The 23,267-nt window shown below is 38.0% G+C and overlaps 3 protein-coding genes across 3 annotated transcripts; 2 read left to right on the forward strand and 1 right to left on the reverse strand.

Annotated features, from left to right (window-relative positions):
- Window positions 1–12: 12 nt before the first annotated feature.
- On the forward strand, window positions 13–5,650 carry LOC140922714 (armadillo repeat-containing protein 10-like). The gene is made up of 6 exons (XM_073372721.1): window positions 13–369; window positions 1,354–1,488; window positions 1,772–1,957; window positions 2,517–2,588; window positions 3,486–3,596; window positions 5,406–5,650. Exons 1-6 carry the CDS (start codon window positions 28–30, stop codon window positions 5,550–5,552), a joined length of 993 nt encoding a protein of 330 aa, XP_073228822.1. The 5' UTR covers window positions 13–27; the 3' UTR covers window positions 5,553–5,650.
- A 119-nt stretch (window positions 5,651–5,769) lies between these two features.
- Window positions 5,770–11,555, reverse strand: LOC140922717 (small ribosomal subunit protein mS25-like). Its single transcript, XM_073372725.1, has 4 exons — window positions 11,318–11,555; window positions 7,809–7,918; window positions 7,483–7,576; window positions 5,770–6,798 (listed from the first exon to the last, which is right to left on the reverse strand). The coding sequence occupies exons 1-4, from the start codon at window positions 11,548–11,550 to the stop codon at window positions 6,765–6,767; spliced, it is 471 nt and encodes a 156-aa protein (XP_073228826.1). The 5' UTR covers window positions 11,551–11,555; the 3' UTR covers window positions 5,770–6,764.
- A 127-nt stretch (window positions 11,556–11,682) lies between these two features.
- Window positions 11,683–19,649, forward strand: LOC140922800 (small ribosomal subunit protein mS25-like). Its single transcript, XM_073372823.1, has 4 exons — window positions 11,683–11,881; window positions 14,674–14,780; window positions 16,114–16,204; window positions 18,968–19,649. The coding sequence occupies exons 1-4, from the start codon at window positions 11,754–11,756 to the stop codon at window positions 19,149–19,151; spliced, it is 510 nt and encodes a 169-aa protein (XP_073228924.1). The 5' UTR covers window positions 11,683–11,753; the 3' UTR covers window positions 19,152–19,649.
- The last annotated feature ends 3,618 nt before the right edge of the window (window positions 19,650–23,267 follow it).

Consider the following 23,267-nt stretch of genomic DNA (forward strand, 5'->3'; position numbering starts at 1 on the left):
TTACATAACGTATCAAGTGAAAATAACATGGCGTTTTCTGTGAAAGGTAGAAGGGTGCTTTTATTGGCGTTTTTTTCGACGTTCGCAGCTCTTGCAGTTTCATTTAGCCTTTATTATCTGATAAACTATAGAAGAGGGAGGAAAAAGGGAGGTTTTATAGACGTATACAAAAATCGTGACGGGGAAAAGACCCCTAGTTCCGTTACAGTGGACTTGGAACTGGCGGAAATTTTGCAAGAAAACGAGCGTGGCGAGTTTACAAAAGGGACGATATACAAGTTGCTAGAACTGTTAGAAAAAGTGGAAGATTGCACGTTAGAGAAACTTCTTGGGGCACTTCTGAATTGTTCTGCTTTTACAACAAACCAGGTAAAATATTGTGTTTCCTACTCGACCGTCCCTGGAGAAATACTACACTTAATGGGTACCTTTCCCTGATATTTAATGCACTCTATCCCTCTTTTGCTGCTCTTTACTGTGCCTGGCTCTGTGGCTTATTTACCTCCGCCTCTCCCTCTTTCATTGCTTTTTCTGGTTTTTTGTTGTACCAGTCCTTTCCAAAACCGCCCATCCCCTCCCCTGGGGGAGTTATGTGTGGAAATGAACAACATTATTGGAACCTCCATAGCCATAAGACAGCTCTCCAAGATCTTAGATATTTTGGTTGTAGGAAAATTTTTGAATAGTCATTGGTGAGTATGGGATTTGATGCTTTTTGAAGCGCTAGCCGTGCCTGCGATTTGACCATCTAAACTGCCAACATAACCGGGAATTTGACCAGAATTTTTCAAAAAAGTCAAATGCCCAGGGGTTTGACAGGGGAAGGCATGGACAGTTTTGGAAATGACTGGTACATTACCACACTTAACCCCAGCCCATTTTATCTCTCTTTCTTTTGATAGATTACACCTCATCCCTTTCTGTCCTTATTTTCTGTTTGCTCTCCAAAAACCCTCTGGAGCAGACATCCATTTGCAACCATCAAAACAATCTTCTCAAACTTGTTAATAATTCATAAAGAGAAAGCAAGGAAAATCACAACCATGACGGTGGCTTAGATGTAGGATACTAATTACCACAAAAATTTTTGAACTTTGTCTTTGAATTTCTCCAAGAATCATTGTTCATTTGAGAAGCTATATCCAAAACTCCACTCAGTGTTTCTTCTGATATCCACACACACACCTCAAAGTCGGTCTTAAAAAACTCAGCTGCACCTCGTTTTTCCATACACTTCTCGGTGTCTGGATATAGGATGAAACACTGCATGTCGATTTTGATATATTACATGAACAATAGATTCTACAAGATAAATGCAAGAGACCTGATTATATGGTGTTGTTCAATTTACAGAATGCTATTCGTGAGTGTGGAGGCTTACCCCAACTGGTGTCTCTTTTAGTGCATCCAAATAAAGCCATCAATATGAAGGCAGCACAAGTGCTGTCCAACTTAGCAATGAATGAAACAAATCAGGAAAGTTTAAAGGTCAGCTTTGTATAAAAAATCCTTTGATTAAACAGTTGACGGTAACACTTTTCTCCAATGAATGTAAGCCTATTGTTTATTGTTTGAGTCCCAGCAGATATTATATACCTTTTGTGTATAAACCTCTCACAAGGGCTATGTCTGCTCCATAACAGTAATGACAACTTGATTTTATCCAAATGTCTACAAGGAAAATAGCAAAACATCATACTCACAGGTTGTGCTCAGTCTTTGTACCCCTTGGTCAAATTAATATGCATTATTGTATTGACTTTTCTTTCAGGGCAATATTTGTGATGTCATAAAAAATATTGAATACCATGACATTGTTGAAGATGAAGAGATGATTTTAGAGCATTTTAGGCTCCTGGTTAATTTATCTGCAACAAATGTGGCACATGATGAAATAATCACAGGAACCCAGGAATATTTCAGAATTCTCACCCAGGCTGTTTCACGACAGATTCAGGTGCTGTACATGAAAATAAATTTTGTGGTTATTTCATTATTTTTTTCCTTTACAATGTAAGTCTTTCTTTTTTGTTTTGCAATTGTTCCATAACCTACATGTACTATAATTACTAAAGTTCTGACAAATAATTAATTCCACTGAGAGACTAGTAAAAGTTAAATGAAAAAGATCTTCCCTTCCTGGCCTGTTCCAAGGCTAGTGCATTATCTTACACCAAGAGGAAAATAATGTGCAGTTACCTTGTTTTGGTTATAATTTTTCAGCTGGAATGCACTAGCTTACTTGTGTTTAACTGCTCCAATAAAACTTTTTTTCCATTTTTTTAAGGGTTTGAGTTACAGTCATCTGGCTGTCTCTATTGTAAAAGACGTTTTATGACTAGTGTTAGCAGCATAAAAGATGGAAAAGTAGTCCCGTCTGTACCTTGAGTGATCATTTTCTCCATAATTATTATTGTTGACTTTGCTGACTGTAAAAAACACCAAACATGTTTACTTTTTTGTGAATATTTAGCAAATTTTGAACTTTTACTACTGACAACAATAATAATTTTCAGCTAGCAGTTCTAAGACTTTTGGTGAACTTGTCGTGCAACCCTAACAATTTGGGAATACTGCTGGAATTTAAGGTTAGTAGTGAGCTTTCACACTCCTCCACCTGTAGGATAGTTAATTTATTCTCTCCATCAACAATAAAATATTGTATCACATCTTTATAGTAACATGTATTACATTGGCCGTAAATACAGTAAAAACCCATAAGTATAAGAACCTGCACTTTCCCAAGTTAAACAGGTTTTTAGAGAGGAGAAGTGTGATGTCATGTTACCACGGTAGCAAAATTTCTGGATCACAACAATAGGCAAAAAAGGTAATTAAGGCTTAAATTGGCAAAATAACAACTTTGCACATGCATCACACTTTTTTGTACATTTCTTAGCTGTCATTGCACAACTGCAACATTCGTGAAACTTCCTTATTTCACGTGTCTGCTTTATACAGTAGGTGAACACAACACACAAATTCCCTTCCTGTGGTCCTTTGGGGTTCAACCCCCGAAAATGTTGCCTACATATTTTGACAAATTAAATAAAATTTTATAAGATTGCTAAAGTTTGAAAAGGTGTGAATTCACTGTTATACACTGTAAACACCAATGAAATGAATGAACCATTTCACTTTATTTATATTGTTTTGAAGTGAAAGACACAATTGATCATAATTTTAAGCATACCAACAGCACTTTAATCATGTTTTTAAGCAAAAGTTTACCTGGTTTTCATTGTTGTTTATATAGTAAAAGTTTGTTCTCATCAATGACATAGTGATTGTGTTACAACACTTCCATGTACACTTTAAGTAAAAAATTCAGTGAGCATTTTGAGCATATGGGGATAAGCTTAAGTAGCATGCTGGAGAAGCAAAATTATAATACATGTATCTGGTATTGATGATGTACAGTGCTACACTTAACAATAAAAATGAAGATTTGTTTGGCATTTTGTTATTTTGTTTGTCTTCTACAGCCATTGTTAATTCTCCAGACCTTCATGCTACCAGACAACCCTGATGATATCATTCTTCGAGCCATAACAATCTCAGCCAACGTACTATCAAGTCTTGGTAACTATTCACAGGTACAAACTAGTGGTAAATAACATTAAGGAAGGAAGTAAATAAAACATGGTTTCGTAAATGTTAGTTATTTCTGATAACCAAAACAGTCCAACAAGAGAGACCGAACCATGCTGACTGAATGACCCTTGACCAGTACTAGGTAGGTTTTTTATAGTGTTTGTCAACATACCTTTACAATTTGCACATTCAAGGCTTGAAACAAATAAAACTAACTTCTTATTCGTCAACCCTCTTTTGAAGGAAAGGTAAACTAATTAATGACAAGAACTGAAATTGTCTACGTGTACAATGTATATTGGCCATGGTACAAGTTGCAATTATGTTACAAAAGCTCTGTAACTTAAATAATTACATTCCACTGTGGGATGGTATTACCCTGCGAGCAGAGGCCCTTCGATCTTGCTAGAGTCGGGAAGATTGAAGGTCCTCTGCTCACAGGGTAGGATGGTACATATATGACTGGCAGACTTGTTACTGCACTTTTTGACAACATTTACATGCAACCAGCTGTTGAGTCAAAAATTTAACCCGCAATTACAATAATTTTCTTCTGTCAATAATGATTATTCCCTGCTAGCATAGGCCTCCTGGTATTCGGAGGGCAGGAGGAAAAGACAGTCTCTTTTCCTTACACCAGTTGTATACCAGGGAAAAGAGGCCATGGCTAGCAGGGAATCATAATATTAGGGCAAAACCAGGGTGTCAAGCACTTTAGGGGTCCAAAAATATAGGAATATAGGACTCAACAACCTGAAAATATAGGACAAAACCCACCAAAACTGCAAAAATATAGGACTAATCTGACAGTCACTTTTAGGCCCAACGTAAGGTTCTTTAGTTTTAAGACAATTTAATATCATTATTTATATGTTGCCAATTGAAAGTCAATAAAAGAAAGACACTTTTTCGGTTTCAAAAATCTCTTTATTTTTTTTTTTTCTGGAATCATTACCTCATCTTACTAACAATACGTTCTTCGGCTTGTGAGATCAATAAGAAGGGCAATCTGACATCCCTTTCAGTTCAACAATATAAACAATATAAACTGGTTCGAGTTCAAAACTCAGTACTGACACTTTTGTGAATGCAAGTAACAAGCAAGGAAATTTATATGCTACAAGGCCAAATAACTCAACACAAGTCACAGTTCTGGATGAACTTTCAAATAAGCTGAAGCATTCGGAAATTCTTCTATAAACAAGGCCTTCACCACTGCTTTTAGGTCGCTGTGGTTGTCTTAACATTGGATTTCTTTTTTCTCTTCTTCTTTGATGCTTGCTTTGGTACCGAGGCACATGGCAGCCAGAAAGACCCCCCACAGTCAACCCACAATGCATTGCAAGAGTGCAAATTGGGCAATTTGCTTTCTAAGCTGTTTCTAACAGATATTTGTGACAAAAAATCTCCTGGATTGTGGATTTTAAACGCCAATACAACTTTTACATTTCTTGAATATTCTTTTTTTTACAAGAAGGCTTAAAATATAGGAAAATATAGGATTTACCTCAATTTATAGGAGTTTATAGGACAAGTCTGAAAAAATAGGACTTTATAGGATTTTATAGGAATATATAGGACGCTTGACACCCTGCAAAACAAAACAAACAACTTGGATCAAATATACCAAATATTAATAAACCCCTACAAAATAATGTGACCTAACTTGAACCAGCCGAAGAGCATGATTGATGGAAGTGGAAAACCTAAAATATTGTTGGTTAAATATATAACTTGATGAGAGTTTGCATGTTTAAAAAAATAGCAGCAACTGGATCATCTTGCATTAAGTCTTATTTTTTTCTTTGCAGCTACAACAAACAGTGTTGACAGAGCATATTAATGTATTGTATGGTGATTTGATGGGCTTATTGGATCATACCAATCAGGATATCCAGTGTCAGGCCAAAAGGGCACTGAGGAGTATATTTGCCTTCAGAATAATTTACACAAAGTAAATAAACAATACAATATCAATAAAATAATATTATATTTAAAGAATAAAAATTTTTATTATTATTATAGAGACAAATATTTTACGAATTAAAACCATCATAAAAGCAATGGAAAAATTGTTGTCTGAAAAACAGTTGTAGATTTCATAAAAATTGAATTAAATGGAAGAAACTTCATTTAACTTAATGTCTATGAGAAACTGATTTCTGACCCTCATTTATAACTAGCTACCCTGCAAGCAGAGGCCCTTCAATCTTCCTAGATAAGTCTTCCTGACTTACATGTATCCAGGAAGATTGAAGGCCCTCTGCTCGCAGGGTAATAGCTGGCCTGCTCCATGGTTTCTCTCTCCCATTTTGCTTACCCCAATTAAGTGAGAGCCTTGAACGTGCTAATTAATGACAGTGATGGCAAACAAAATGAGATGCTTTTTTCACAAAACTAACATTAAACACATATTGATTCCTGTGTATAAGGCTCATTCATACAGTCGTAGAACTTTGTTTATTCATACCAGAATAACTAGTTTTAGTCAGAGTCAAAAGTGACTCTTTTATCAAATCTAGGGAGCCTTGGTCCTCTTAAATGTTAGAAAATTATTTTGGAACTTAATGGAGTTGTTTAACTGAGGAGGGTGACATTCAGTAAAGACAGCACTGTACTTTTATCCTGGATTACAGCTCTAGGCTGTATGGACAATCCCAATTGATCTTTTCTGTGTACAAGTATTGTAGAGACTTTGTAAACACTCAGTCTCTATTAAAATACATGCATTAATTTTGATCTCCTAAACAGGAAAAGAATGTCTGGGAAAAAACTAATACTATGAGCACATGCTTGAAATTCCATTTTTTTTTTTTTTTTTTTTTTGTTTGTTTTTTTTGTCAAGTTTTAGTCCATAGATACTTGTACAAATGTAGTTTTATGTTATGAAAGTTGCAAAGAAATACCTCTTATCATATATATAATTTAATCCAGCTGTCCTGGGTGTTTCTTGATTAGGTCCAATTCATAGGTGGCACCAAAAAAATATGCCTTCAAAGCATGATGGGCAACTAGTTTAACCAAAAAGCCATTTTTAGCAATGTCTTCTGATAACAAGGAGGCTTTATTAATATTCTTTTGGTAATTTTAAGCACAAATTTACATTTACACAAGAGTCATTTTGTACTTTGTTTTCACAGATTAAAGGAACTAACTTTCAGAAAATATTGTTACGTGTCTTCATCTGTAATTGGGCTTTCACCTCTGAAACAAGAATTCAATAAAGTAAATGAACAATTATTATTGAATTGAACATGACTTGATTAACAGTTAGGAGTAATAGAAATCTAAAAAATGCACTCAAAAATCAATAAGTCGAAGCATGAAACAAAAATAATGTGCCTTTTTATTATTAGCGAGGTTCATTATAGCTATGATCAGGGAGAAATAATGATGTTTGATGATTGTAACAGCAAAAACATGCCAGAACAATTTACCACTGCTCATATAAGTGGTTGTGGTTATTTAATATATAAACACTGTCATTTGAGATGAAAGATCTCAACTTTTCCATAAAACAGTTTGATGCAGCAACCAAACCATTGCATGTATGTATCTAAATGTAGGTTGCAGCAACAATTGAAGGAATCACCATTTATAATATGTGGCTAGGTTGGCAGATCAGGGGCGGATCCAGGATTTTTTTTTAGGAGGGGGTGCACTCGTCTCTTGCTCTACTTCAACACCAATAAACCACATTTTTTTTTTTTTTGGCAGAATACCAGTTGTACTAGAAAACCGCAGGTCAGAGCAGGGAGGGGGGTGCGCACCCCCTGCACCCTCCCCCTAGATCCGCCCCTGCAGATCATGACCTTCATTAAGTTGCTAATATTGTTTAAGACATTATATTCTCCAGTATGATTGTGTACATCACAGTGTACATCCTACCTTGTGGCAGATGTTGTACCAATTTTGATTACTTCTTGCATTATCTGTGAGGGACTCTTGTCTATTATCAATATTTTTTCCTCTCTTCCATTTCCTTTGAAGTAATAAGAAAAGAATTGTTTTGTCCCTGCTATTTCTGATCAATATAATACAATTTATATTATTACTACAAACCTGTGACCAGTTTAACTAAAGCAACACAATCTTTGTCATTAACTGAACTTTTTTTAAATTTACTGCTTAACAGTAAGGTATGTACTGTACAACTGTGTTAATCTTTAGACAACCAACATGTAAATAACCCAACAGGGCTGAGTCACACTTACCAAATTGTAACATAAGTTCGTCAGATATTTGTGATTTCTTTCCCACTCTTGAAAATTTAACATGTGGGTTCTTAAACTTGAGCTGTGGAAAGTTCTCCCAGAAAAAACGGCTGAAAACAAAACAAATCTCATATAAGTTTTAATTTCCAAAGAAAACTAAATGAAACCAAGGTTAAAACTGGCACTCAAAAGAAGAACCTGCAGAAAGCTTCAAGCTACAGTCAAACCTGAACTGAGCTGCAGTCACCCTTGGGGAATGGCTTTAATACTGATCGTTTAATATGGATGGACCATTTATTACAGGTTTGACCACAGGTGACCCAAACAATTTACAAGCCCTAAGTGACATGTAACCATTTTGCTCGTGTCACATTACAAGCAACCATTGAAAATGAGAGACTTTATACTGTAGTTTGAAAAGTATAATACTGAGAGCTGTAAATGCTAAAAAAAAAACCAAATCCAATCTTTTGTTCAAGGAAATGTATAAAATGACTTACTTCTGGGCCCGGTTCCTGAAAGACAGATAAGTGCTAATCCAGGATTAAAAGTTTGTTTTGTTTTTATATTTTAGTTTCCTATGTATTGCTAAGAGTAACATTTTGTGTTATCATTACTGCATCTTGGAGTAATGACTCAACGTATTTTGAAAACTTGAGTTGCATGTTCTGAGACAAAACAACCTTGCTTAAAATTTGGCTTAATCTTGGGTTAAACTTAACCATCTTTCAAGGAACCCAGCCCTGATGTATTCCACTGTGTTTCGGTGTTTTTTTGTTGTTTCAAAGGATTTTGGGGAGGAATTGCTAAACAACTTAACTCAAGACGACAACAAGGACAAGGTTGATGACAAGGTTGGTCATTGCGATCTGGCAGGATCGTGGACCATGCAGTCACGACAAAAATGCTGTTTTTTTGCTGACATTCAAATCCACTGCAAATTTTTTCTGCTCCAGCCCAAGAAGGAAACCTCTTCTTCCTCTCTGCGAGATTCAAATCGAACCATTTGCGCCAAACTTCAAGGCCTCTCTGGCTTTCCTCCAGTACCTTTTGGATGCCTTTGTGCTTACCAACTAATTTACATTTTGAAATTTATTGGACACCTCGCCAGGGTGGTAATTGACACTGACACAATAGGTGCAAGGGTGTGGTGGTGGGTAAAGCAGCAGTTACTATAACAGAGCATTTTTGCCCATGAAACCGTCATATCAGTGTCAATTGTCACCCTGGCGAGGTGTCAGATCACTAAGACCAGCCTTGACTTCATCTTATGAAGGGAGTTACATTGGTTATGCAATTCAGCCTAAAAATCCATTGAACAATGATCAAACACTAAAACACAGTGCTACACATCTGAAGTAAATCATTTTTATACATTGTCCTTGAACAAAAGTTACGATTTAACATTTTTTAGCATCCACAGATCTCAAGATTGTATTTCTTAGCTTGTAATGCGACACCAGCGCGTCCAGCAAAAAGGTTATGTGTCACCTACAGCATGTAAATTACTTTACACACTTTCCCCCTAAGGTTGAGGTCTGCACAATTTCACTCCATTGGCTTTATAATATAATATAATGAAAGGAGATTGTTCACCCAAAATGTTTTTCTTGTTCACAAACAAACTATACAGAGTGAACAACATTTCTGTGCCATTTCCCAGCTGAGTTCACACCAAAACGACTGGTTTCCTTGGAGATTAAAGCAAAGATTGCATTGCCATTTCAATCAAGTTTGACAATGTTAGTCATGCAAAGACAGCTTAATAACCTACCAAAAAAGTGTAATGCAGTGTTGTTATACTTATATTTTGTGGTTGCCCAGCATTGTAGTTGTACTGAGCTTGCTGGTAACGTTACCACATACCAAAACAAACAGGCCATTTCCGAGTTCCCCTGGGCCTCTGTATCATGACGAGGTTACATGTAAGTGCCCAGCCTTTGTTATGGAAATTTTTTTCACTCTCCCGCGAATAAAACTGATTTTCACAAGAAAGGATATTCTCTTGTTTTATGAGGGTTCTTGGAACTCAGAAGTGGCCTGTTCTTATATTAATTAATATGTGAAGATTTCGCCTGAAAAACAAGATTTGATGGAAAGCGTGCAATGAAATCAGCATCCACAGGTACCAGTATAGGGGCTCATTACTTTCAATGTTACTGATATGATTACTATGATTTAAGGTCAAGTCGCCCGAAAAAACATCTCGCCCGAAGTTATGTCGCCCGAAATTTTAAGTCAAGTCCCCAGAAATGCAGAGTTATATGGCTCCAAATTTTATCATGCTCAAAAACATCGTAGCATCCTCATTACACATTTATCACGCTTGTTTCACTGTTCATCAAGGGTTAAAGAGCGAGATATATTACACATTTATACCCCTACTTCCGTCTCATCATTGTTTAAAGAACAAGGTATGTTACACATTCATTCTGCTTGTTTCGTCTCATGATATGGTAAAGAACGAGACTTATTACAGAAACTCTTTATTTTACAAAAATCAATTAACTTTGTTTCTCTGTACACTTCACCTGATAAAATTCGGGCGACATGACTCAGCATTTCTGGCGAGTTAACTTTCGGGCGACAAAACCGTTTACCATTAATTTAATACTACAGGGCGTAACACATCGATAATTCCGATACTCGATCAAAATCGATAAACATCGATAAACATCGATACTAATCAATTGATTAATATCGGAAATCGATAAAAATCGATCGCCAGATTCTTTGTGATTATCGATTTGATTGATTTCGTTCGATTAGTATCGATTTCGTTCGATTAGTATCGATCTCGTTCGATTAGTAATAAACAGGATCTGATAAAATGCCGCGGGCACCCCACCCCCTCGCCCCAGTCTCCCCTAATTTCTTAGCTATCGCGCCTTGCTCTCGCCGATGCGTTTGACAAACACGCTAAAGCCGGCTAAAGGTGTTCTGTCGACTATCCGTGACTGACTATATTTGCACATTTTTCTAATATACTCAGCAGCATACTGAATGCAGAATGAATGGGCCGGTGAATGCTGAATGGGTCGGTGGGTCAAAGAATTTAATCTCAAACCGAAAATGATGGCTGCTGACAAAATGCGTTTGCTGAGGTTTGCTAGTTTGACGCCTGAGAGTTGCCGTTGTTCGGCGTTATTTAATAGCCGGTGTTAAGGTATGAAAGCGGATGAAAGCGATGGTTAATCAGAGTTAATACAGGGTGCACTAAGCCAGTCTTGCTTTGTAGTAAATATATTCAACACTATTGTTTCGATCAAATTGGCTTACTCGGGGCAGATTATGAGCGGTTGTTTTCTCGTGGAATCTTCGAAAATTTCACGAAATCGATAGAAATCGATACCAAATGCTAAAACTTGTGTGATTATCGATTTTGATCGATTAATTTGCTTAATCGATTGATTATTATCGAGTAATATCGAGTAGTATCGATTTATCGATTAGCTTTCCGATGATCGATTTCGATCGATGTGTTACGCCCTGAATACTAGTATACTCACTGTGCACCGACGTTGTGTTTCTCAACCGGTTCAACAAGATTAATTCTCATCCGTTTAAGATCCTCATTTAAGACAACATTACATCTTTTTAAATGTTCAATAGTGCGTTGTACAGCAAATTTGCCTACATTCTCCCCTATAGCTTGACGATCCAAGAATCTTTTTGCAGCCTTGTAAACAAGCCGACTTTTGTCCGCCATCTTGGATTTTCGCGATGATTTGTTCAGCGGCATTTACCCATCAGCAATTATTCGTTCATAGTTTGTTACATGATCATGTTACTGAACTTGTGTTCAGCGGAAAAGAACCTTGAAGGCTTCATGAATGACTTCATGTAACCTTATTTCACTGGGAAAAGATCATGGAAGATCTCAGTGAATCTCGGAGGAATTAGATGTTTCATGACGGATAACTTAAGTTGGTCGTTTCTGTCGAGATGCCGGTGGGAAGATTTCCATTCCGCCGTACTTTCGAGTTTCTTTCTTCAGGAAAGTTGGTACTCAAGTCGAATGTTAAAACAGTTCTGATAAACTACACACATTGCAGGGAAAGCCTTGGGCTAAGGTATGCCAAGATCAATTTTTCAGTATTCTTATTTCAGGTACGGTAAAACGGGCGACAAAAACGTGCAACTTGTTCTGCAGCATTGCTGCAAAACCAGTTGGAAAGCGATGTCGCGCGTTTTTCCACCCACGAATCAAACATGGGTTGCATTTACAAAACAGGCTGTTCCAACCACCGGTAGACCAAGCTCTTTGAGTCTGCTAGACTGCGAGCAGTCTCTTATTTTTCCTTGCAAAGTTACTGCACGTGAAACCTAAGCACGCGAGCGATGAGGCTGCTTGTCGCGAGAATCGAGGGCGTAATTAGTCTGCTAGCGTAATGCACCTATCAATGTAAACCCCGTGGGAGGGGGGGGGGGAGTGCGGGCAAGGGGTGGGGATTTGACCAATTTTAAAATTTTTTGATCAAATTCCCCAGGGTGGAAAACGAAAGGTCAATCAAAAGTGTCAAAAAAGCCCCCACCCCAGGGGAAAAAATCTAAACAAACAATACTATAACACTATATGAAACGAATTGAAAGAATATTTCAAAAGTATGTTCTTACTACTTTTATTTAAGGTTAACGTAAGCTCCGTTAAATTACTCGCTGTAATAAAGTATTTTCTCTCTCTCCACTAGCATCTCTTATTTTGAACAACAAAATCACTCCAGGAAGACTGACCATGCTATTATAATATTGATGAAACGTAAAATGCTTTATAACATCTGCTCAACAGGTCGGATCAGTTACCCATAAAAAATCCTCTGACTTTCATGGGGGACTTTGATTTCAATCGAGTTTTACAATCAGATGGGAACTTGAAGATATAAACTTTCTCAAAATATTCATTATCTGTTTAGATGACAGGTTAAAGTATAAACTTCATACCTTTCTCCAACAGCGTGACTTCAGAAAGCCACGAGGGACAGACTTGGTAACCGCTTCTGAATTGATACCAGGCTTCTGTCAGTCAAAGTCAAATGTCCCGACCCCGGGGTCGCTTCGCACGATCAAAAGCCCGACAGGGGGAAAGTCTCAGGCATCAAATCCCTGCCCCTTGCCCGCACTCCCCCCCACGGGATTTACATTGATAGGTGCATAACCCGAGAGGAAAAAATAAGAGACTGCTGACTATTTTGTTCTGTCTGGGGGCAACGAAGCTGTCAAGAAAATTTAATTAATTAATTAAACCCAAGTAACTTGAAACGATTTATAAATAGAACATAAACAACTGAAAAAATTGCTCTTTCTTTAAAGCCGGTAAGATTGCCTTGAATTCGTTTCCCTTGAGGAAATTTACAGCAGTTTCCTTCTGTAAGAAATCCTTGAAAGTTTTATCACTGAGATTACTGCTTGGTTCGCCATTGTTTACAGTTGGTTGTGACACGTGACTATTTTTATTGCTTGCAATCTCACGACAGACCAGTCAGTGATCTGTCAACAGTTGTGCAATTGACCAATCGGTTACTCTGTTTCTGGGCTGACAGAGGGTTTGTTTACTACAAAAGATTCAGCAGTCCATCTTTTCTTGTCTCGTCTCAATCCATAAATAATAACATCCTGGTTTGTAATCGCACTGGATGAGATAAGAACTGGACTGATTTTAAGAGAAAAGGCAGCCTGCAAGCAGTCTGTGAGTCTGCTGACCTTTGTAACGTAATTCCTGAGCATCGTAATGATATTTTGCAATAACGAAAGTTTAAGGATTTGTGTGGGAGAAAATATGAGATTTCTATGGTGAAATTTAAAAAGCTGTGGTTTTGTCATTCACAAGAAATTTCTCAAGTTCCATAGCGAACAAGGATACATAGTTGGCATTATCAACAAAATGATCCAGACAGCCATGAAAAAGCCCAAGAAAAATCCCCACAAAATAATAAAAGCTGAAAGATCTTCCTCCTCCATCGCCATTTTTTAAGCTCATTAGCTGTTGAGGTAGATGAAATATTGAAAAATTGACCAAAATTTATGATTCAGAGAGCAAATTGTCGCCTATGTTGTTCTCTTTCTAAAGCGAGTCACCACAGGTAGCCCAAGCTCGAAATATGAGCATCGGCGAGCATCCGCATTGTTGCATAACATTCAAAATATAAGGATTTGTATGGGAAAAAAACCTATCATTTCTGTATCCTACGAAAATGAAAGGATCTCAATAAAAAGGCAGCTTACCTTTACTTAAAATGTGTGTTATGTCTCTCCTGTGTAGTCCTTGGGCCGATTTATGGCCGTTTTATGGTTTTATGTAAATGGTTTTTTCTCTACATATAAGGTTTACCAAGGTTGGGGACTCTAGCGAAGTGGCCTAACAGATCCACCGAAGGAAAACGGCCATAAATTCGCTCCAACAGATCCAATTCCCTCCAAATTCCACCTAGGTAACACACGATAGCTCTGCTTTCCATTCGTGATCTTTCTTCAAGATGCATTTGCACTGAGAGCGAATCAAAGGCTGCCAGTCTCTGCAAACCTTCTCGACTGAAGCCATTGACAGAACCTTAGTCTGAACTCTGCGTTACCGTTGAAAGATAGCTACCCACCCCGAGTGTGAGTAGTCTGAGTCTCAAGCCGGGATACCATCTTTCAACAATCCTCTCCAGTCCTCCTCCTCCTCCTCTGAAGGAGGACTATCAACACTACAACAATGCAAGAAAAAGAGTAAACAGCGCACCACTGCAAAAAAAATTGGCGAAACAGTGATACCACAATTAATTTTTTTTTTTTCTGGAACTCCAACGTCTGCCACTTTATACAAGGCAGGAGTGAATACCTTAACTTTTTAATCAATTCTTTTCTCTTCCCTTAATGTTGCCAGAAATTTCATTTACAAGGATATCCCTCAGATTCAATTCAAGAATCAAGGAGTTCAGATCATGACGACAAGAAACAAATCAAATATTCCAGTGGTAAATGTATTTTTTGGTAAGTGCTGTATTCATTGTTTTAGACTATACAGTTAACACCCGCTAGAATCTCAAAGTTACACTCCCCGATTAAATTTTTTATCTCATAAATCCAAATATACAAGACTGCTTGATCTCGCTGGGCCAAACAGGTTTTTGTATTTTGGGGTATTAGTATTAGCGGAGCTTTTGCAGACGCAAAGCGCGCACAGGGGAGTACCATTAGTAACAAAAATCTATGCATGCAAGAAATTTTTGTCCTGACAAAATCATCCATATGTACATCCATTTGTATGTCCACACCTTCATTTATAAAGCAGATGCAGGAGCTCATAACCTGGAGCGAGCAACTCCCATACAAGGGGTATGTCACGGCGTTTTTACAGACCAGTTTATTTCTAGACACATTTTAGGGTTACTTTTCCCTGCGAAATAGAATCTCCACCCATCTATGAGAGCATTTGAAGTATAAGATATCAAAAAGGAAAACTAAACATTATTAAAAGGCAAAAAGTATTATTTTTAGGTCTGTAGGTTTTGCTGACTGGTTTATGGATTTTAAAAGATATTCAAAATTTGCACGGAAACTGTTCTAAAAATAAACTGGTCTGTCAAAAAACACAGTGACACGAACGCATGTAAGTTGCTTGCGTCGGGTTATGGGCTCCTGGCGGATGTAAAATGTGACACTTGCTTAGAGCCAGCCAAGGCATAATAATTATACTATGTGAGTTTAACTTGGTATTGGACATCCTGAGTCCATGTTATGGTCAATTAACAGTTGTCGAAAAAGGTATCTGCTGACCAGTGTCACATGACTGCATCGTGGGCTCAGGTATACAACTCATTGAGGTGACATAAATTTTAAAGTTATCTGCTTATTGGTTTTCAAGTGATTGTGGGCTCAGGTCCATTTTTTAAGGTGGGAATTCTGTTTGCTTTATGCTTATGGCAAAAGTTGAATTACTTGGCCTTGGCTAAATCCATATATTAAAGAAGCAAATTTCTGCCAGGAGGTTCTAAATCCACAGGGTCTTATATGCAGGTGTCTACTGTATTCCTTGACTAGCTACCCTTCTTTATTACCATCATTTACAAGTATTTATTCCAGAAATAAGTACGTCGTAAACCGACACAAAACTTGATGTTGCAATCAAGTCAAGCCCTACCGGTCAGGGGTACAAACTGGATGGGTGACCTGCTGCGAATATTGTGTTTTAAGGACTCCTACTTGTTTCTTTACTCTTCTTTATTACCATCATTTATTTACTAAGCTATGAAAGCAATGTTGTTGCTTTACACTGTATTTGAAAGTCAGGTAAGTGACTGATATTTGCATTTTCTACCCTAAGGGGACAGAAGGAAAGTGATGATTGATGTGGAGGGAAAAACTGGTCCTGAAATACTGGAGATATTTGGCAAAGTTGCTGGAGCAACAGAGAGGTAAAGTACCTTGTCTTTTAAAGTTCCACATATCTTAAGTACATGAATTTTTGCTTTTCAGTCTGGGGCCTGTTGCTCGAAGCCTGGTTAGCGCTAACCGTTGGTTAAGAGGTATCAAAATGTATAGGTTTCCATGGTATTTAACGCTGGTTAGCACTAACCATGCTTCGAGCAACCCGGGCCTGGCTGGTTATTATGATTATTATTATCATCATCGTCATTATAATATTTAATCAGCACTTTGGGAGTGGTTTCACAGTCTTAATTGCTAAGACCGATGCAAGCAAAATCCTGCAAAAGAAATAATTAGCAATTATGAAATTCGGCTTTCATAGGATGTGAAGAATTCGGCACATCTTGGAGGGTGTGGCCAAGGTGGATAACACCCTTCAAGATCTGCAGAATTCTTCATTTCCCACGAAAGCCGACTTCAATATTATTGCTTTATTATTCCTTCAAAATAATTCCAAGTTTAAATTAAAACAAGCTATTTATCATGCTAACCTTGGTTGATGGATGTTCATGTATCGATAATGCATTTTTTATCAGGAAGTTTAGGAGATAAAGGTCTGTTAAGTGCTGCAAATATGCCCCAAATAGCAGATGTTGTCCGTCTTCATGCTCTTCTTATCATAAACAGCATGTTCTTACCATGTTACCATGTTTTTAGACAGTATTTTGCGGTGAAACGAGTAAATGTTCTGCCAACTGTTCCGCCATTTTGTTCTAACAACCTAAACAACTTGACCTCCTCCCCAGGTTTTCACGGTCAACAGTTCAATAACCTGCAACCAGGTTGCACTTTTGACGTTATTTTGTAGTCATCGGTTCAATATGACAAAATTCCTTCCAAATTTGGTCAACAGTAGCTGGTTATGGTGAATTATGCGTGTGGTTTTAACCAATCAGAAACGGGGAAATATTTTGAATGAATAATAAAAAAATAGATTACATGCACTGCAAAATCTCTCTGGTTTTAATTATTGAGTTATGGTAATTACTACAAATGACTACACTTGCGGTACCCAGGGTTCAAAATAGCAGCCAGCACTTTAAACACTTGCAAGCAACTTTTCACGGAAGAAATAGAAAATGTCATGCTTTGATCACCCAACTGAAATTGATGTCACTATAATGTTGTAGTAAACATTTCATATCAGACCATAAAGCAGCCAAGAAACGTTTTACAGTGAGTAGAAAGAGTAGAAAAAGTTTTGGAAATTTAAAGCGTGTTGCAAAAGTTGAAAAAGAGAATTCTCGTTCACCATGAACAACTAATTCTTTTACGTGTTTTTCAAGAGTGAAACACACAGGTTTGTCTTGACAAACTGTTGCGTTACGTCGTTAATGTTTCGGCACGTGTAATTAGGATTTATTTTGCACAAAAACTTGTTTAGTGCCATTTGTGAAACCTTTTCACTCGTTCAAATTACTTAATATGTATTTCTGGCAATCAGTTTTCATCTAAGTATGTGATTGAAACATTGTTACCTTTCAAATTCATGATACTGATATTTATTGATATTGATCTCCCAAATAATTATTATCAGTTCTATGAACGTGTTTTCATGAATTCCGTTGATATTGTTCCCTGTGCATTGAATGTTTAACTATTTTAACGGCTGTCAGTAATAAATCATCACACTGTTGACTATTGACAGAACATGCTCAAAAAAATAAGCCTTGAGAAAAAAATCCAACGGATTAATAATGGTAATTGAACTGAGTGGAGTGCAATTTGGTCTCAAATCATACGCGTGGTTTCAAAATCGAACGAGCGCGCAGCGTGAGTTCGATTTGAAATCACAAGTATGATTTCAAACCAAAATTGCACAACACGAAGTTCAATTACCACTTTATTACATCCATTTTGAAATCGCAGAATTTAGTCAGTACTAATATTTTATTGATCGAGTAGCCGGTTTCTTAAAAGCGGAAAGAGAAAGGCTTTTTCATCTCATTTTGTATTCGAAACAGAAATTATGCGATATAGAACAAAAATGGTGCGATTTAAAACAGAAATGATGCGATTTAGAACACGAATGACGCAATTTGGAACAGATGCAATTTAGAGCAAAAAATGGTGCGATTTAGGAATAAATCACACTGCTGAGAACCAATCAGATTGCACGGATAGCCAGTGATTTCAAAGTGGATGTAATAAAGGCTAAAAGCTGTTATTTTATTTTGGACGCTGGGTACCACAGATTATGTTGACAGGACTTGATGATAGTCATGATTAACAAGTCTATCATACACTTCTAAATACACACCAATTCATTAGGGATTTCAGGGTCTTTATTCCTAAGACCAGCTGGTGAAAACAAAAACCGTTAAAGAGCCCCAAGGAAATGACATGTAATAAGGAATAGCCTTAACTTTGGTGATAACATAGTTGCCTTATTGGATTTCTTCATGTATTTGTTGTTTTACTTTATCACGCTTTTCCACTGAGGTCACTGAGTGGTACTTTGTCACCTGCACTGGGTGACAAGCTTCTCTGGAAGGGATGAGTTCCCTTGCAGATTAATCAATATGGGCGAAGGGTCATGTCTAATTGTGTCCTCATTACCATATCCTTCACTGCAAAAGCTCTCTGCTTGTTGTGTCCTTTTATCCTTACAAATGACTACACTTGTGGTACCGTGGTATATATGCACCCCCCCCCCCCCCCCCCCATCCACAGTCTGACCCTGGGCATTTCCTGGTGAATGCGGAAGGTTATGATTTAGTTTTTCTTTCTTCTTTTTTTCTGTTTTACAGGGAAAAGGAAGACAGGGCAATGCCAAAATACCCTGGTCGTCACAACCCTGCAAATTTTGGCAAATACGGCCATTGCTACTGCATCTGTGAAAAACCAGGCCAGGCACCATGCCCTAGCCGTGTGCCACACCCTGATGCAAAGAAACCAAAATGGTGGCAACAAAGAGGAGAAGCAGCGCAATGATGCACAAGTTAAGAGTAGAAACCCCCAATGACATGCAGTGCCCTTGGAAGGAGTTAGGTGTCGGTATTATTCATTTCCATGCACTCTGAGAAGCAAGGAATTTAACTTGAACAAATATTGAGAAATTCTGTTTCAAAGAAACAGAACTCGGAAACAAAATGAAGCAGTGGAAAGGATTACTTATGGTGGCATAAAAAAGCACTTCGCACCATACTTGTTCACCTTACGTTAACTTCAAAATATCTTAAAGTTATGAAGAATAACCTTGGGTTCTGTAATAGGGTTTTGTCGAGTAATTTGAAAGCTCCCCAGCAAGACTTTCAAGAGTTTTAAAATAGTTTTTCCAAATTAAAAAAAATCCGGAAAATTTTCATCAGAGGTAGTACATTAGACTTTCAAAAATGTGCTTCTTTCTATTTAATGTGGCGCAAGAAGGTTATTCCACTCGCTTTACGGCTTTTTCTGAAGTTAAACTCGTGAGGAATTTAAGGCATGTCTACAAACGTAAAAACGTAAACGTGTACCCCAAAATTATTATTCATTAAAAAGTATCCAAATAACTGAAATTATTTTTGGTTCAATCACTCTTTTAAAACAGAAAATGATTGTGGAGTTTCTGCAATCCTCTACGTGTTCTACAGTCAACCGTTCAGTGCCGTAGCATGGGGAGGGGCCGGGAGGGCCTGGTCCCCCCCAATAATTTTGACAGGCACGTTTTATTTGGTCAGCGGCCACGCTCTTCACGCTGCTCTTTGTCAATGTGTTCATTTCAGTTCGATAAAGCCTGAAAATTATTTATTTATGGCTTCAACAAAGAAAAATTTGGCGGGTATTAAACAAAGTATGCACTTCTTAAATGGGAAATTAATGCTCTCGGAAGGCTGAAAATGCTATTTCAGAGACCCTGTATTTCAAAATCTTCCAGGGGAGCATGCCCCTGGACCCCCCCTAGCAGCTCGCGCCCTCGGCACTCGTGATTGGCCCCCAATAAATCTAACCTTCCTACGGCACTGCTCTTTCTGATATCCAGCAGAGTCACAAGGATATATTTGAGCGTTTCTAACACACTGGTTCCTTACGCGCCTCTCGATTGGTCCAGTTCTTAAGTGACGGTTACGCCCAAGTTAGACAATTACAGAAGGAAGTTGGCAAAGAGCGTTTACAGTAAACAGTGAAAGAGCAGTTCGAACATGAAAGCCTTCTTCCTGAACATAAAAATACTTTAAGAGAATTCCTTCAAGGCCAGAATACGTTTGTAAATTGCCAACTGGTTTTCCATTGCCCTCCAATCGCTGCAGATGCACTGCCCATTATGGACAGTTCTAGCTTTAAAACAAATCAGAAAATCATGATATACACGGACAAAAAAAATACACTCATGTAGCTACAGTATTCAGGTCCAGGCATTTCAGACATTTCGGAGAAAACCGAAAAAGGAGAAACTAAGGTTATTTTATAGCCGCAATAAAAAGCTTAAGGCTGTAACAGACAGTGAGTGTGAGAGTAATGGTAGAAAACAATTCCTAGTATACTGTTACGATTTCTTCTCTTTTTTTTATTTAGTTACTACCTGTAGGTTTCGAGACGATTAGAACGTGGGCTTTTGTAATATGACGCGAGTGAACAATGTAAGGCCAGACGTAAACAACCTCCAAACAATTTGGAGCAATAAGTCCTTGTTTGGGAGCAATATTGCTTGGGGGAATAATAATAATAATAATAATAATAATAATAATAATAATAATAATAATAATAATAATAATAATAATAACAATAAAGATTTGTTTAACAGGTCCATCGGGTGGCTTTTCCCTGTTAAAATTACATTACAAACAAATTATTTACAATTAAAAAAGTAAAAAAAAAATGAAAGTGATGTATAAAAAAATAGAAGTACGATTATTTTGAAGTTATAGTAAAATTAACTAACATTCTATACTCTATAACATAAAAATTTCCTTGAAAGTCTTAAAAATATTCCGTACTGTTTACAGTTTCTAATGAATTCTGGAACATCGTTACATAGATACATGTAGGACGCATTATCTTGGAAAGTGTCGTTTTTTGTCGGTACCGCTAATCTAATGGAATTGCTTGAGCGCAGTTTCTTGTGTCATGCCTGTTTTATTAACTTTTTGACAATTTTTAGGCCGAGTCTCGATGTTATGTAAAGCTTTAAAGCATGATGTCAGGAGGTTGAAATCCCTTCTCTCGTTAATTGAAAGCCATCCGATTTTAAGTACATTCCGACAGTTAAGTTTGTAGGTAGACGGCATATCCACATTTGTACATCTGATGGCGTTAATTAAGGAAATGCTCAGACCGGTATTAATCTTTCAAAATAACAACCAATCAACAACGCCCTCAGAGTCAGTCCGGGAACAGTTGTCCTTCTAGTAGTAAAAAAGGTGGCCCCAACCGGAGCAAGATTTGTTTAGAGCTGCACCCACAGAAGAAGCAAATCCAAAAGGGGCCGAAGAACTCAAGACAGAACCTTGCAGCTCCATATGTCAGCGCCTTTTCCCCAGTCAAAGTCAACAACCAAGCTTAGAGTTGTACTTGGTGCTTTTGCAAAATCTAATGGTGTAGCCCAAAACAATTGCTTATATCTTGGACCACTTCTCGCAGAGAACAAAAGGCACTTCTTATGGTGGATATGGAGAGTACCCGTTAAAAACCGTTCAAGTGCACCCATTGGCTTGGTTCAACTGTGAAGTGACTGTTTACGTGGATCAATGAGGTCAAAATGTATCACAAAGTGGACGGTAAAGAGAAATTGAAGTACTATTACTTCATGTCCCTTTACCTCTGGGTGAAAAAACAAGGTCGTTACCCAAAAAGCCTTCCAGGATTTCATAACTACGTGGACCCCACCGATCTGGATCAGTGTATTGGCGTGCTACAGTGCAAAGTCCTTCCTCCGCGAGATCTAAACCATCCCGTGCTTTCATACAAGGAGAAGGGCAAATTGATCTTTCCATTGTGCGCAGCCCTTGCGCTCAAGATCAATTGATCCAACCCGTGGTGGGCAATTTGTACTTGTGTTATCAGATGAACCCTGTTAGGCACTTGGTGAACCCCGGAAATCTAGGAGGCTGTGGACAAGGGCCACAAGATTCTTCACGTCGAAGACACTGGTACTTCCTCCATTCACCAGTAGCTCTCTTCGAAGATCACAATGACAGATGGTTGAAAATAACGAAAGAAGCCAGCTTGAGAGGAGCTAAACTGGAAAAGGCCTGCTATCTTCACGATACTTCGGCTCCCCATAACAAGCATGAAATACAATCCAGGTCGCAGAGCCATTGGCCAAGATCATGCCCAACTCCATGTGGGGCAAGTTTGACCTACAATTAAACAAGACCCGAGTCAAAGAATTCGTTGACCTGGTGATAATAGAAAACCTTCAATTCAGCAGCCCGAGAAATCACAAGACTATGGACCACCCGGGAATAAAACAGCACCCTACCAAGGCACGGATGGAGTGAACTTTCACTCTTGAAATGGCCCCTTGGTGGGTTGGCATATTTAAGATGGTTGTAAATTTGATGACCGTACTTTCCTATGAAGAGTGAATGACAGTAGTTGTTGAAGTGGAAATGATTCTGAGCTGCAGACGTCTGTCGTATGTGTCATGTAAGGACCCTGAAGAGCCCTATCGCACCCCGTAAGTGGCCAACGTGTTGAGTCTTCCAACAGTAATATTAATGACATTCCGGATCACGACATTGACGTCCAGCCACAGGAACTAAGCAAGAGAATGCAGCACCTGAGCAACGTCCTGAACCACTATTGGAAGAGATAGAAAAGAACACCTGATCAAGTTGCTAAATTCCCACCGTTACCTCGATTAAAACGACACTAGCAGAGCCGCATCCATTGCAGGCGCCGTCTTGCACGAAGATAAGCCCAGGGAAAATGGCATGTTGTTGCAAAATTTTAGAACTCATCGCTGGATCTGAGGGTTGTGTGGGGAGCTGTTGTCCAAGTCCAAATCAAGGAAGAAAATCTACGAAACTAAAGCGTTCAGTGAAGCGGCTTTACTCCTTACAGATGCAGTGCGAAGTTCTTGTGCAGCAAACAAACGAAGCTTGGTAAAGTTGAAATCCTGATCCA

This window comes from Porites lutea, chromosome 13, assembly GCF_958299795.1.
Source record: "Porites lutea chromosome 13, jaPorLute2.1, whole genome shotgun sequence".
Lineage (NCBI taxonomy): Eukaryota > Metazoa > Cnidaria > Anthozoa > Scleractinia > Poritidae > Porites > Porites lutea.

Excerpts from the sequence above, each read along its gene's own strand:
- LOC140922714 (XM_073372721.1), top strand. The coding sequence starts at position 28 with ATGGCGTTTTCTGTGAAAGGTAGAAGGGTGCTTTTATTGGCGTTTTTT. Across the intron at positions 370-1,353 it reads CTGCTTTTACAACAAACCAG|AATGCTATTCGTGAGTGTGG; the intron begins GTAAAATATTGT and ends TTCAATTTACAG. Across the intron at positions 2,589-3,485 it reads GAATACTGCTGGAATTTAAG|CCATTGTTAATTCTCCAGAC; the intron begins GTTAGTAGTGAG and ends TGTCTTCTACAG.
- LOC140922717 (XM_073372725.1), bottom strand. The coding sequence starts at position 11,550 with ATGCCGCTGAACAAATCATCGCGAAAATCCAAGATGGCGGACAAAAGT. Across the intron at positions 7,919-11,317 it reads AAACACAACGTCGGTGCACA|CCGTTTTTTCTGGGAGAACT; the intron begins GTGAGTATACTA and ends TTTTGTTTTCAG. Across the intron at positions 7,577-7,808 it reads CGAACTTATGTTACAATTTG|GAAATGGAAGAGAGGAAAAA; the intron begins GTAAGTGTGACT and ends ATTACTTCAAAG.
- LOC140922800 (XM_073372823.1), top strand. The coding sequence starts at position 11,754 with ATGCCGGTGGGAAGATTTCCATTCCGCCGTACTTTCGAGTTTCTTTCT. Across the intron at positions 11,882-14,673 it reads AGGGAAAGCCTTGGGCTAAG|AAATTTCATTTACAAGGATA; the intron begins GTATGCCAAGAT and ends TAATGTTGCCAG. Across the intron at positions 14,781-16,113 it reads AGTGGTAAATGTATTTTTTG|GGGACAGAAGGAAAGTGATG; the intron begins GTAAGTGCTGTA and ends TTCTACCCTAAG.